Consider the following 13,876-nt stretch of genomic DNA (forward strand, 5'->3'; position numbering starts at 1 on the left):
TAATCTCTCCTTCTGTAAATTGCCTCCACTTACATCTTCATCATATCAATTGCTGCCCACAAGTGTGGTAAGGTGGGCTTCCGCTGTTGATCCACCATTTTCAACACTATAACAACTGGGTCTAACATTTACAACCTTCTTTAGATCATCCCATAACTTGTCACTAGCAATGGTGGACTGGGCTGTTAATGTAGTCCTAGATAGGTAGAAAACCTACTAGGAGCCATGTAGAGCAAACCCTCACAAAAGGGTGCTGGCTGATTTGGGGCCGGTTGGGGTATTTTATGTCAAATCTAAGATTAGGTTTATGAGAATAGGGTTGAATCTTATATGGTTTTTATGGGCAGGTCTAGGAGAAGCTAATAGGGTAGGTCAAGGAGCCTCAGTTTTTATTTCACTTGTGCCTTCTGGGCAAGATGCAGATCAAACGACAGAGAATGCAACTGCTTTCCAATAATTTGGAAACTGCAGTCTTATCTTCGGACCCACTTGAGGGGTTGAAGGCAGCTGGAAACAAGCAGGATTCCCTGAAATGCAAGTCAAGGTTTCTTAATCCATTCGGTTATGAAATTTATCTGCAACAGATTCTCCATGAAAATGTTTTTGTGAGAGCAAAGGATAGACGCCGCGGCCCATCTACTGCTAGAACTCAATTATCTGGTCAGCCTGTAGCAGCAGATGGATTTGGTCTTCTGGGTCATTTTTGTATGACTTTGGTTCATAGAATCTTTTCGAACAAAGTTCTGGCAGAGCTAGAAATTCTGGTATTAACTTTTTTGATTGTTTTTATTAATTAATTAAAAAGGAGAGAAAATCTTCAGTCTCCTCACTAATGTTGTCCCCATACATGCAGACCAGCAGAGTGCCTTATCTTCATTTGTTATCTCATCCTACTACTTGGCATTCTCGGACTTCTTCATGCATGGTCATTGACTATGAAGGTTCCTCAGTCCATTCTTCATGCTGGCCATCGAACCAGGCCATCGGATGTCCAAAGCACGAAGAATGTTGTCAAGTCACAGTTTCAGACCAAGGTCGTGGTGAATGATGACCGGATCAGTGTAGAAGGGGAGGGTGCACCTAATGTTGTTGTTGGCTTGTTCAAGAGCAGTTCTTCTGAGAATATCTCTGCTCAATGAATTACAGTTATGGATTTAATTTGCCTGATCTTCATCCTGTGGTCCTCCTGCATGCAGCAAGTATGTCTCTTCCAATTTGATACTAGCTCTGATGGTGGATTTTAAAATTTCTCATCATTCATATAAATAATATTTCTGTGTCTGCTGATCGAAGTATTTAGGTTGTGGTCAGCCATTAACTGATTTATCGAAAGGGGATTTATAATTAATTTTTCCTTAAAATGGAAAAAAGGAAGAGAATCTTGACATTAAATGCTTTCGAATTTCATTTTTGAAGTCTGGAAGTAAGTATTATTTGCTTGTTTGGGAGGGTATAGATGACATCATTGTAGCAGGGCATGTCATAATAGCCCCAATCAGTAGTCTTCCTGTAACCTCTACTGTTATGCTACCCCATGCCGTTTGTTGCATGCTGACACAAATCTTAACGTCCTATATATATGGTTTTACATTCTGATTATAAGTATTCAGTGATGGTCTTTAATTTGTGACAGGTTGCAAGTCAAGTTGTTCGTTGGCTTCATGAGGAAGCTCTTATATATGGTGGGAATGAAGGCGAGCCGGGATTTTCTATGCTTGTCTTTAATTTGAACTGGATCACCCAACGTGGATCCTGAAGATACATGGCCGGGGGCATCTCATGGTGGTTGGTTATGGAGGATGGGATGATGGAAGAGGCCGGGCAAGCTTCAGATGGATTTCACTGTGGGTGGGTCTGAAGAAATTAGGAGATCGATATTTAGGGCACTTATCTTTGGAAGCATTGTATTCTCTACATTAATGACGCGCTTTTTTGACCTTGCTGTGTAATAGCAGTGGAAATTAATCATTGATTCTTGAAGGAAGTAGGTAGGTAGGTAAGACAGCAGTTGAAGAAGGGCAGGAAATTAATTTGTCTGTTTTTTTCTTGTAATCAGGATAGTTGTGTATTGCTGTTATTCTAATAAAAAATTTATTTTCTTCTTTGAATTTGCCATTCTTCTCTCTACCAATCTTGGTTGTTGATCAGATTGTGGTGAGTTCATCTACTATGGATTCACATGGTATGCAACTTTTATGTTGCTATTGTTACTTGTTACAAACAGATTGGTCTCTCTCTACCTCTTAGTTTTAAGTGGCGAAGCCCTACGTTCTGTGTACCCCAGGTCCTTAACGATCTTTGTTATTAAAAAAAAAAAACAAGAAAGTACTTGAAGAAACTGGACCCTCGAATACTGGAAATCCAGATAAGAAGAAATCCAAAGCGTGCTCACCTCAATTTCTTAACTATGACACCACAGCTAATAGGTATAATAATGCAACAAGATTACGGAATGGCAGGTAAGCCAACTTAAGCATTCAAGGCATAAATCAATAAATCATAGAGCTGCCTTGAAAATGTCTCTTTCTTATAAGTGGATTTTTCTTTTCAAAACTCTAGAAAGTATAAATTAAATAAGGGAGAATGTTCTCTGTGCCGCAGTGCAGGCTGCGCCCCAGGCACATGGGCCTGCCACTCAGGGGGCAGGGTGATTATTGCACCCAACCCCCATGTGCCTGGGTGCAGCCTGCGTTGCGGCACAGAGAACAGCACCCCATTAAATAAAAACTTTTTCCTCTTAAAGTAAGGTAATAAGGTTCTCAACCCTTTGATTACTTTTGCTTTCTAAGTTGAATTTGGCATTCCAACAAGTAAAATTTTACATTTTATACATAGAAAAAATAGAGTTCTATTTGTGAGGCTAGCTTTTAACAAAGCCAAATAATGATTCATTGGGGGGCTAAAGCTTGACACTGTGATTATGAAGGGCTTTGTACAGTTAAAAGTCCAACTACCATGCTGGACTCCATCTCCATATGAGCCCATTAATTGCTGGATCCATAGTCCAAAAGTATAAATATCCTATATTTGATCAAATACATGCAGGGACCCTCTTGAACTTTAGTTGATTGAATTCCCTAATTTCCCATGAAAAAAGGCAAATGAAGAACTACGGTTAAGCTAATTAAGTTCTAAGATCAAAATGTGAACTTTAGGATTCTTGTCAAAGTACAATAAAACCATGATTGCAAACACCCACCTAGGATTCACTTGGGATTCAAGAAAAAATTGGAGCTAAAAGATGTTCTTCAAGTCCAGTCATGCAATCTATATTACAAAGAAATCTAACTTCTAAGCCCAAAGTTTACATTCAAATCCTTGACTTGCAGCTAAGAATGATTAAACTAGTGATCTATATATCCAGGATTGAAGACAATACAAGAGTGAAGGAAAGTTTCCAATCAAACTTGCTGGTGCCATCAAGGTTATAAAACACAGTACCTATCAGGCACCGTATCAGTCCATTGGCGTGGTACAGATCGACTGTATCGGACCATATCAGATCGATTTGAGATTAAAAAGACACTTTTCAATAATAAAAAAAAATCCATTAATACAATCAGTACCCATATCGATATTGATCTCCCACAATACCGATATGTATTGACGACCGATACAATAATGGTACCTAGAATAGAATGTCACCTGCAATGTTGTTCCATCAAAATTGATCTTATCAGCTCCTACTTAACATCCAAAATAGGGTTCCCCCCACCCCCTCCTCCCCCTCCCTCTTCTCTATCAGAGATACTTTGAGATTCTTTTTCCTTTCCTGTGTATGGTGGGAACATGGACAGCAACGCAAAGAGGGGAGCAGAGGATCCCAGTTCATGGTCTAGTTCACTTCTGTGCTGTATACTGGTGCACCATAACTTCTCAAACTTAACCCCCCAAGACAAGTAAGCTAAAGGTAACGTCTTTAGCATCTTTTTATAACTAATTGTGATTAATTCTACCCAAAATAAAAAATAAAAACTAATTGTGATTAATTTAGTCAAATCTTGTAGAAAATGGAAATCACGTTGTCACACATTGGCAGTGATCCTGTAAGATTGGAAATAATCGTAATATTTTTAGAGACTAAATATCCTCTGATGTTCCGAAATAGCATTGAAGATTCCAATGTTATGTGGTCTAGGGTCTATCGCACACGAAACGAATCCCGCCCACTTCCTGCATATCTTTCCAGTTTCCAGTCCCGTTACGTTCGTTTAAAGGATCCTTCTCCTCTCCCCATAAGATAACGGATTCTCACCGAAAAACCCAAGAGTCAACCTATGTCGGCGTTTTCTTCTTCTTCTTCTTTTGCGTTTGAATTTTTTGGTTTTTTTATGGCGGTTGGTTCTTGATGAATTCAGGATTGAAATTTCTTTTTAGAAACATAGGGAGTGATCATACCTATAAAGAAGAAAATCTCAATGATAAGTGGGTTTGGAGGGGCAGAAGCATTGGGGTTGCAGAGGTGTCGCAACACAGACGATGGGTTCGTTGAGAAATATTCGGTTTGGATCTCAGATTCGCTGTCTTGGGCAGAATGCGTGATATGGGTTTTGTACGAAAATCGAATCTTTTTGTTTCCTTTGGAGTTGCAGAGATTTCATTGGTCTTGAGATAATCTTTTCCTCTGATGGGTCGGTGGAGAGTTTCCTCTCAACGGTGAATGGCCCATTGTTGGGTTATGGCTATTCCACATTTTTTTTAAGAGAGATTGTTTTTTGGGTCTTTTATTCTGAGAGCTTAGCTGGGTTTTATAGGAAATTCTTTTACTAGGGTTTAGAATCCTAGATGTAACGGATAAGTTTGAGATTGAGAAAATTTATTTAGACGAAGAGATAATCATTAGAATTTGGAATTCAAACGTAATCCCAAATATAAGGGTTTTTCATTGGTGAGGGGTTACATAAATTGTGTGTTCTTTGTGTAGTTGTATTCCATTTTGTTTGTGAAGAATGTCGGGGGGGACACCCGTTGCAGGTGGGTTAATGAGACAGAGACATAGTCAGGGATATGGCTCCAGTGGAGATGACCTTGAGGACGATGCTTGCTCAAGATTTCAGCAAGCGACGCCTCAAATCCCAAAGGCAAGGACATGGACTGAGGTTGTGGAGAATGTTCTTTGGATTGCCTCTGCTGCATTCATTATTTACTTTGGTGATCGACATTCTAATCTCATATATCTTTTATGGTGGGATGATAGGATTAGGAGGTAAGAACATCTTTGCCAATTTCCTGATTTGGGTTCTGTTATTGTTTTTTCTAATATCTCATTCTTGACTTGATTTGTGTTCTGTAATTTGATTTTAATGATAATTTGTTTGTTTTTTTTTTTATATTTGTGTATAATGGTAGACTTCCTTTCCCTTTTTTTACTTGTTTTGATTGCAATAAAGATTATGAGGAAGACATATTAACTGTTATTCAGAATTTCTTAATTTGGAACTTCAGTTGACAAGGCATAATTTTTATCCTTTTCCTCAATGGATATTCTTTCGTTATTTGTTTTTGTTTGTGCATATGTCTATATGCCCATCTCTTTTAATTAGTCTGTGTTTTGTGTGTATGTGTACTGTGTATTTGATCTTAAATCCTTCTTGTTGAGGGTGTAGTAAACAGTCAATTTTGTTCTGGTATTCCTTTTTTTTTTCTTTTGTATCCCCTCTTATGGTTTAGCTGGATTTCATGTTGTACACTAATTTTCTATAATTTTGAAACTGATGCCACATTGCCCTCTACTAAGATACTAAAGTGAAAGCACCAATCTTGAATTTAATTACATTTAAATGGGGAATCGGTACCACACACCACTATAAAGGCTGGAGAGAGAGAGAGCTAGAGTTTCATGCTCTTTGACTGGATTTGCAATAGGCTATGGATGCAATAAAATTAAGGAGCTTCCAAGGCTAACCAATGGGTTATCTACCAATCAAACTTAACTGATTGCACAGTTGTAGTCCTCAAAGAGTTCTTCATCTGTATAGGACCTTAAGTCCAACTCAGCAGTCGGTTCTGCATTGAGCCAGATGACTTTAAGATAACCAGATCTGAAGTGGATAATGACAGAATATAGGAAGTGTTAGTATTTGTTATATTGGAAGTGGATAATGAGTGGTAAAATTTTGTAAAATCAAAAAAGAAAACAGAAAATAAAAGGAATCAGGAAGAGGAAAAAAAGAATAGAAATGAGAGAAGAAATTGCTAATCACTCATTTCTTTTCATCAATTAATTACTAATTATCAGGAAAAGAAAGGGAGAATTATAGAAAACAGGAAGAAAGAAAAAAGAAAGGAGATAGAGAGCAATGTGCAACAGACAGTCATATGATATTTCGTGGTGGCCGCCGCTAAAATAACTCAATATTATTCCCCCCCCCCCCCCAAAAAAATCGTGCCCTCCAAAAAAATCATGGTAGTTATTTTATGAGTAAAGTTAAATTATCTTTAGGATTCTACCAACTTGGCAACTAGTTTTTAGGATATTTAAAACAGCAAACAGATTTGATTCGAGTAGTTAACCATCAAAATGAAACTGACCTTTTAACTCTTACATAGGAGATGTAACCTAGATCAGCTGAACTTCTTATAATAGTTCTCCCATTACTAACCTTAACTAACGAGTTACTAAGGTTTGAAATTTCGAATTTCAACCCCATTTTGACTTCTGTCAAAATAAAAATATTTCGCGAAATTTCAAACTATGCAAGTTACTCTAGGTTGTTGACTGGCAAATTCCCTTTAAAAAATATTTTGCACGGTAGCCATCTTACAATAAATACAATTCTCCCAATGGGGGGAAAAATACAACCTGTAGGACTGCAGTAGGCAACCAAACCACAGAAATCCCTCTTGAATAATGCTTCTACATCAGTTGTGAAATTCATCTTTCAATTGGCCAATACAAAGTTCTACCCAACAATTGGACAGTCTGGTTTCATATCAATATGTCTCAAATGTTAAAAAATTCTTGTGCATGGGATAAAAAAAAGTGAAGTCTTGGACTGCCAATCTATATATCCATTACTTGACGGAGAAGAATTGTCATTTTCTATGGTCAAACTTAACTGTGTTAGTTGTTCTTGTAGGTGGCCGTTATATCTAGGACTGGCGGGTATTGTTTTGAACATTGGGATCATATTTTACACGAGTCTTCTGGGATGGGGTTTCAGGAAATCTGAAGACAAATTGGAAATGTTGGCTCCATCTGCTGCACCAGTTGTGGCTTTACTTGGGCTTCTTTCCTTTTGCTTGTAAGACAAATCAAACTTTCTGTTCCATCTGTCTCTATTTTTCTGTATGCTCTAATGCCCTAGGGCGTAGAAGCCTCAGCTGAAAATTTTCCCTCCTTTTATAGGTGGTGCTTTGCTTTGTGGCCAATTTGGAGTTTTTTTACCCTCCCTCTTCTGGTATAGTGTACCCTGTTTTTGGCTTATCATACAATATCTGTATAGCATGTAACATTTATATTCTAACCACCATTATCATATTTGTCGCAGTTCTCATTGTTAATGGCTTGCATAGTTGTATCTCCGTACTTGATGATTGGAAGATTGAGGCCTCAAACGGATACACTTCGTACAGATTAAGCTTTGCTCAATGTCGAAATTGTAGTGATGCGAAGACATGGGGTTCAGTTCAGAATTCTGTTAAAAAGCAGATGGGTCGCAGGACTAATGAATTTTTAATGGTTTTGGTGGTTGGCTTTCTCTGATGATGATGATGTTGATGTTGCCAATGAAGTCGTTTACATTACACATAACAGATTTGTATCATGACATACGAAACAAACATATGCCAACAAGGTTTGCTGCTGAAGAGTCTTTGAAGGGTAGATCGTCAGTTTTTGATTACTTCTACGGGCAGAAGTAAACATTACTAAAGAAATGAAACCTGTATTTTGGCAGTGGGGTTGGTAGTGGGGATGGATGCTGAGGTTTTTGAGTGTATTGTTTTATACACAATCTATCCTAATCAGATGTGGTATCCTCTCCTTTGGTCTTTGAACGATTTTGAAGATTTTTATATCTTAGACTTGTGAGTTGTATTCTTTCTCTACTTGGTTGAAATTGTTGCTGTTATGAACTTTCCATTGTTCAAAAAGCTTTCTGAACCATGATAATCACACAAGGATGTTGCATATGATACCTGACAGATTCACTGAAGAGAAAACTTTGAAAGGAATTACTAAGCTAATAGGTTTGAGCCTTGTTATCTAAAGGCCTTCAAAAAGCCTGCATAAATGTCAGAAATCTTCAACCGAGGACCAGATAATTTTTGTTGATGGACATGTTAGTCATATTTCTCTTATTTCAACTGCAAAACATATACCCATTTTTTATTCTATGGTTTTATCTAGTGCATTTTTTGCTTTATTCAGGGTACTCCCCCCCCCCCCCCTCCTTTTTTTCCTGTATTCCATAACCAAACTTGATCGAGATTAAGTTCAGAAACTTCTTCCATTATATAAAATATTGGAAAGTATAGAATCTGATGGTCTCAAATTTGATAGTTTAACTGCATCATATGACCCATTTGTCTTGGATTGCTCCTTGTGTATTTTCATTTGTATTGGATTTGTTCCTTGTGTATTTTAAACTGATGTACCCTCTCAGTCGACAGAACGCTTAATGAACCCTGCCTGTCCTTTGGACATTACAGACTTGAAGGTCTAAATGCAAAGTTTTTTGGGTGACTTGCAGAGGAAGTAGATATATTGTGATTTGGGTACCAACTTTGGTGTTGTAAGGTGGAGTCAGTGCAGGAGCATTCTGTCAATGGAGGGATGTGAAGTGAGGAACGGAGAGGGAGAGTTGGGTGGGGGTTTCCACTATCGAAGGAGAGAGAGAGAGAGGTTGGTGATCTGTTTTCTAATATCATGGAAAAGACAGGGAAGTGAAGTGACTGGTGGGAAGATGGATGTGTGGATTGGGTCCTGTAAATGCCATTATTCTTCGTTGAGAGTTCATTCATTTGAAAGTGCAAAATTAGGGTTTGGTTTCGTTTGATTTGGTTTTAGTTTTTTGATACGAGGATTCGGTTGAGGAAACAATATGTAGAAACTGAAAACGAGTCAAAATTTTGAATTGTGATTGGAGTGGGAGGCTTACAGATTTGAGAGCTTTAGCATTGTCATCTGAGCTGAAGCTGTCAAGTGGATAAAGCCATCCATTGAGAAAACAAACTTCTTATAATACAACAACAACTCAGCCTTATCCTAAGTAAATGGGGTCGGCTACATGGATCGCCCTTCAATCAGCTCTATTCCAGGTCATACTTGAAACAAGGCCTAAGCTATATAAGAAATGCTCTAATTACATTGACCTATGAGAAACTTTGGATTCTGATTGTTCTTATCCAAGTTTTAAAGGGCATGGACATACCCTTGTGTATGGTATGCATTCTTGGAATGCCTGTTTTTAGTATCTTAGGAAACTAACCTAGAATGCATTCCAAGAAAACATAATGATGAGGTCAGGAAATATGCTCATGACATTGTCCGCTCTGGGCTGCCTGTCGCATCTAGCTTAATGTCTCATCCACGGCTTTAAAAGGCCTCATGAGAGAGTGAGGACTCCAATCCTTATACGGACCACAATCTTCCATTCCCTCACCGATGTGGGGCTATCTTTAATTGCCCCTGGGCTAGTTCCCCCCCCCCCCGCCCCCACAAATGCAAGGAAACGTGCGTTGCTTGTTTTTACCTTGCCCGAGCAGGGGTTCCCACATACAGCACCAATGATGAGGTCAGGAAATACGTCTCATGATATTGTTCGATCTGGGTTGCCCACCAAAGCTAGCTTAATGTCACCTTTACGGTTTTAAAAGGCCTCATGAGGGAGTGAGGACTCCAATCCTTATAAGAACCACAATTGGTAAATGGTTCAATGGTTTGACACCGGAAAACGAACAGTGTAGCAATGGGATTATTTTCCTGCTATTTTCTTAGTTTCAAAGTTGTTGTCTAAATTTAAGTCTTTATCTATTTATGTGAAGGATCAACAACACTTGTATATAGTGAATAACTTAGCTACTCTAGCTTGTAACTCTCAGGAGTCTCAGCTTAGGAGTCTTGTGATTTTGGAGACTATTTAACCTTATTTATCTTAATCTTGCATTTATTTACCAAGAAAAAAAAAGTGTACAAGCGACCAGGTTGTGTGGCACCTACATTGAATGCTGCCAAGATGTACAGTCCTGCACAAGCATGGGGTCAATGAGAGCATGTGCAGGGGCATCAAAGAGGTGGGTTTTTTTAATTTCAGGGGGTGAGGTTGTCATTTCATGTTGTCCTATCACCTTTGTCTGGTGTCCTCTCTATCCAATAGTCTAAATGTACACATCATCTATCCACATGGTAGAATAGATGCCTGGTAAAATTTGAAATAATGATAAATTAAACCCTTGTGACAATATTACCTCCCCCTTCTGAGTACTCAAAATCTATCATTCAAATGTAACTTGTAAAGGACTTCTTCGTAATAAATTTTAAGGATGTAAACAGATAGAATCCAAATTGAATACAACATTATCCGTATTTGTATCCAATTAGGTTTAAAACCAATTGTTAGATTATAAATCCCTCAACACGAATACAAATTGAATATGAATTTTGAATATCCATTTGCATCACTATTAGAGATTAGAGAGTGGAAGTCTTGAGTTTAGAGATAGTGGTGTTGTGGTCTCACTTTGGCTATGTTGAGTCGCCTAAAACTAGAGACAGATGAAAATTCCTAAACTATCTAATAATCTATTGGGTTAGGATTAAAAATATGGGAGAATATTCTCTGTGCCGCAGCCAAAAAATATTTACTTTGAAAATCTGTCAGACAACCATGCCACCATCTCAGCCAGAAGATCTGACTGAGAGCGATCCTCTACAGCCAAGGCGAATCTAAAATTAGAAATCTTGTCCGTTAATCACGCTCTGATAACAAGGTCATTGTACATCCACCAGACTTAGGATCCTGTCTCCTGCGAACTTAAGGATACAGAGGCACGAGCTTATAGAACAGATCCTGTTCAAGAAAGGTCGTGCATTGCACTGTGACACATAAAAATATGAACTAATTTATATGACTATTGTAACCGATGTGGGATAACATGTGCTTGTAAAGCTATAAAAAATATTTTGAAACTATCAGAGACAGGTTTCGATCCTGTGACCTGTGGGTTATGGGCCCACCACGCTTCCGCTGCGCCACTCTGATGTGCAATTCTATGGTTCAATTATTAAATACTAGTTTAATATATGATTCAAGCATCTTCAATAATTTAACTAATTTTTTTTTTTTTTTTTTTTTGGGTGACAAAAAATAAGGCATTCTAATGAAACTTTTAAAGAACCTTTCCATATAGCAATATGGATAATTTAAGCTTAGCATTGCAAATAGTATATGGAAAAAAAATAAGATAGACAATAGATACTGTGTTAAGAGATTAATATTGGTCTATTCTAAGCACCAAAAAAGTTCTAATTTATTAAAAAACAATATCTTATAATTTTTATTTTATCTTGCTCTATATATATATAATTGAGGCACAATCCAAATATGGTATTGAGGGGAAGAATTTGTGGTGGCAATTTATAGGGATTACTTTTTTTTTAATTCTTCCCTAGCAGAATTTGAGAGATTACCTTTTGATTTACCATAAGCAAAAGAAGAATTAGTAGCAAGTTATCAAATCGAATATTCAGGTATGCCGAAGATCCAAACACCCTTCATTAGCCCCCCAAAAAAATAGTAAAGTGTGATGGGGAGGGGCAACTTATGGTAAGAGAGTCTGCCTCAGTTATATATGATGCCTTGTGGTGATTGTTCAAATTTATTTTAGTAGTTATTTGACCACATTGTGCTTTGCTGGATGGATGCTCACTGACTCTTTCTCAATCCATCTCCAAGTTTGAGAAGGACAATACCACTGCAGTCTCCAGACAAAAGTGGACCAAAAAAGCCAAAAAAAAGGGAAAAAGAAAATTAGCCTAGTCCTTTATGAATGTAACATGTGGATTTTCACATAACTACTCAAAATTTTCTATGAATGAGTAAGAAAGATTAAAAATGAAAATATGAAGTTAGTCCAAGTCAGATACTCTCTTCATGGATGTTGATGAGCCTAATTAATGAACAATGTTTGTTTTCAGTTTTATCTGCAATTTCATGGGCTTGATGTCTCCATTATCCAAGTTGAATATAGAAGACCTTTCAGTGATAAAACCAGACCCTAGTGGAGAACTTCACTGTTTTAGGCAGCTCAGAATGTTGAGATGTTGGGAGTTATAGATTTATAGTTTCATATCCGATTTGTTCAGGTCTTTAGTGTCTTTGTATGCTTGAGGAGCTCTCTTCATCTAATACTTTAAGATTTTTATTAGACCCTCCAACATAGAAAATTGCTAGTGTTTGAAAAGTTCAGATTTGATAGAAAATATTTACTGGTAGAGAGCAGTCACTTGGAACAAATATTATTAGTGTTCATCTGGTACTTAAATGGCAAGGCCTTCAGAAGAAAGTGATATTCGTTACAGTCATTACAGACCTTAATTCTTGTCATCCCACTTATCAATTACCCAAATGTTAATGTCACTAATCTACATAATGGTTTTTATGTAAATATTGGCAATAGTATTAAATTTCTGTTCCAGACCAAGTTTTACCAAACACCATTTAATTCAGGAACGATCCCAAGAACAGTTTCAGAACAAGTTTACCAAACCCCCAACAGTAGGTAAAGGATGATCTTTCAATGAAGAAACAGTAAAAGATTATTTTGTGGAAGAACATCGTTCTAGAATGGAGTTGTTACCAAATGGGCCCTTAAAGTGAACATGAACTCTCCCAGTTGTGAATGAATGAGGATGATGACAATTATTTTAATTGCTTTGTCATATTTATTTGTATCATTTGGTACTGGAGTTGTGAAATTGACATTAGTCCCTCTAGTTTAACAAATGATTGCACTATTGGTCTGTTGTCCAGCTACAAAGGAAAAAAGTTACCCTCAAATGCAAAGGAAGTCCTGCATGCCTTGTTATCTCTGGGGTCACTCATGATTCAAAAATCAAAACACATAGATAGAAAGAAAGAGAGAGAGAGATGTTATGTCATTGTAATGACCAATTGCCCACTGTACTCAAATTATGGGAAAGAATTATTGAAAGTGCAAAGTAGTAGTGATGTTTATTATGGATTTAAAAATCCAATAGAAGTACCAAAAGAAAAGAAAGGCCTACCTTAGATTCGTGGGTGAACCTTTCGTCGTGATTGAAAGAAAATCTCACCTCATCTCCTCTCTTTTTTTCAAGCACCTTAAAGCATGCAGATTAAGTTTTCCTTCACCTGTGGAGTAAAGAAATCTCAGACTAAGTTTTCCTTCGACCGTGGAATAGAGAAATTTGTTCAACATTGATGATGTAATCATTTGATTGGACTCTACTCCCACAGTCTATTGTATATGATTAAAAATACCCTTCTTTATACTAATCCAAAGGGTTAGCTGACCTTAGATGTGAAGATTCCCTCCTCACCATGGGTGTAGAGAAACTCATAAATGATTAGACTCCCACAAGTACTGACTATGATAATTATTATCAAAGAACCAGCATTGCAAGAAATGCTTTCAAAGTCTCAAGTTATTCTTCACCATAATGCTATGTTTGTATGCCAAGAAAAGAAAAAGAAAATAAAGTAAAAACGTAACCAGATAAAAATCATGAAAAAGTAATGATTAATTTATATATCTAAACTTTTTATTATTATTATTTTTTGACATCCAAGCACATTTGTTTTGGGCAGGATGGCAATGGAAAATGATATTGTTTCTGAGTTTTGGCTTTTGAGCATCAAAAATCAATTTTTACATCACATACAACTTCCCAAAG

The 13,876-nt window shown here is 37.2% G+C and overlaps 1 protein-coding gene, 2 non-coding genes and 1 pseudogene across 3 annotated transcripts; 2 read left to right on the forward strand and 2 right to left on the reverse strand.

Annotated features, from left to right (window-relative positions):
- The first annotated feature begins 374 nt into the window (after positions 1–374).
- Positions 375–1,139, forward strand: LOC122650989 (annotated as a pseudogene).
- A 3,685-nt stretch (positions 1,140–4,824) lies between these two features.
- LOC122651675 lies at positions 4,825–8,078 on the forward strand. Its single transcript, XM_043845158.1, has 4 exons — positions 4,825–5,206; positions 7,080–7,244; positions 7,349–7,400; positions 7,491–8,078. The coding sequence occupies exons 1-4, from the start codon at positions 4,950–4,952 to the stop codon at positions 7,578–7,580; spliced, it is 564 nt and encodes a 187-aa protein (XP_043701093.1). The 5' UTR covers positions 4,825–4,949; the 3' UTR covers positions 7,581–8,078.
- A 2,735-nt stretch (positions 8,079–10,813) lies between these two features.
- Positions 10,814–11,030, reverse strand: LOC122653338. Its single transcript, XR_006331771.1, has one exon. It is a non-coding gene; the product is annotated as a small nucleolar RNA U3 (small nucleolar RNA).
- Positions 11,031–11,132: 102 nt separating this feature from the next.
- Positions 11,133–11,204, reverse strand: TRNAM-CAU. The gene has a single exon. It is a non-coding gene; the product is annotated as a tRNA-Met (tRNA).
- Positions 11,205–13,876: the final 2,672 nt, after the last annotated feature.

This window comes from Telopea speciosissima, chromosome 2 (assembly GCF_018873765.1).
Source record: "Telopea speciosissima isolate NSW1024214 ecotype Mountain lineage chromosome 2, Tspe_v1, whole genome shotgun sequence".
NCBI classification, from domain to species: Eukaryota; Viridiplantae; Streptophyta; class Magnoliopsida; order Proteales; family Proteaceae; genus Telopea; species Telopea speciosissima.

Coding starts and splice junctions, on each gene's coding strand:
- LOC122651675 (XM_043845158.1), top strand. CDS start 4,950: ATGTCGGGGGGGACACCCGTTGCAGGTGGGTTAATGAGACAGAGACAT. Junction 7,245..7,348: donor GGGCTTCTTTCCTTTTGCTT/GTAAGACAAATC, acceptor CTCCTTTTATAG/GTGGTGCTTTGCTTTGTGGC. Junction 7,401..7,490: donor TTTTTACCCTCCCTCTTCTG/GTATAGTGTACC, acceptor TATTTGTCGCAG/TTCTCATTGTTAATGGCTTG.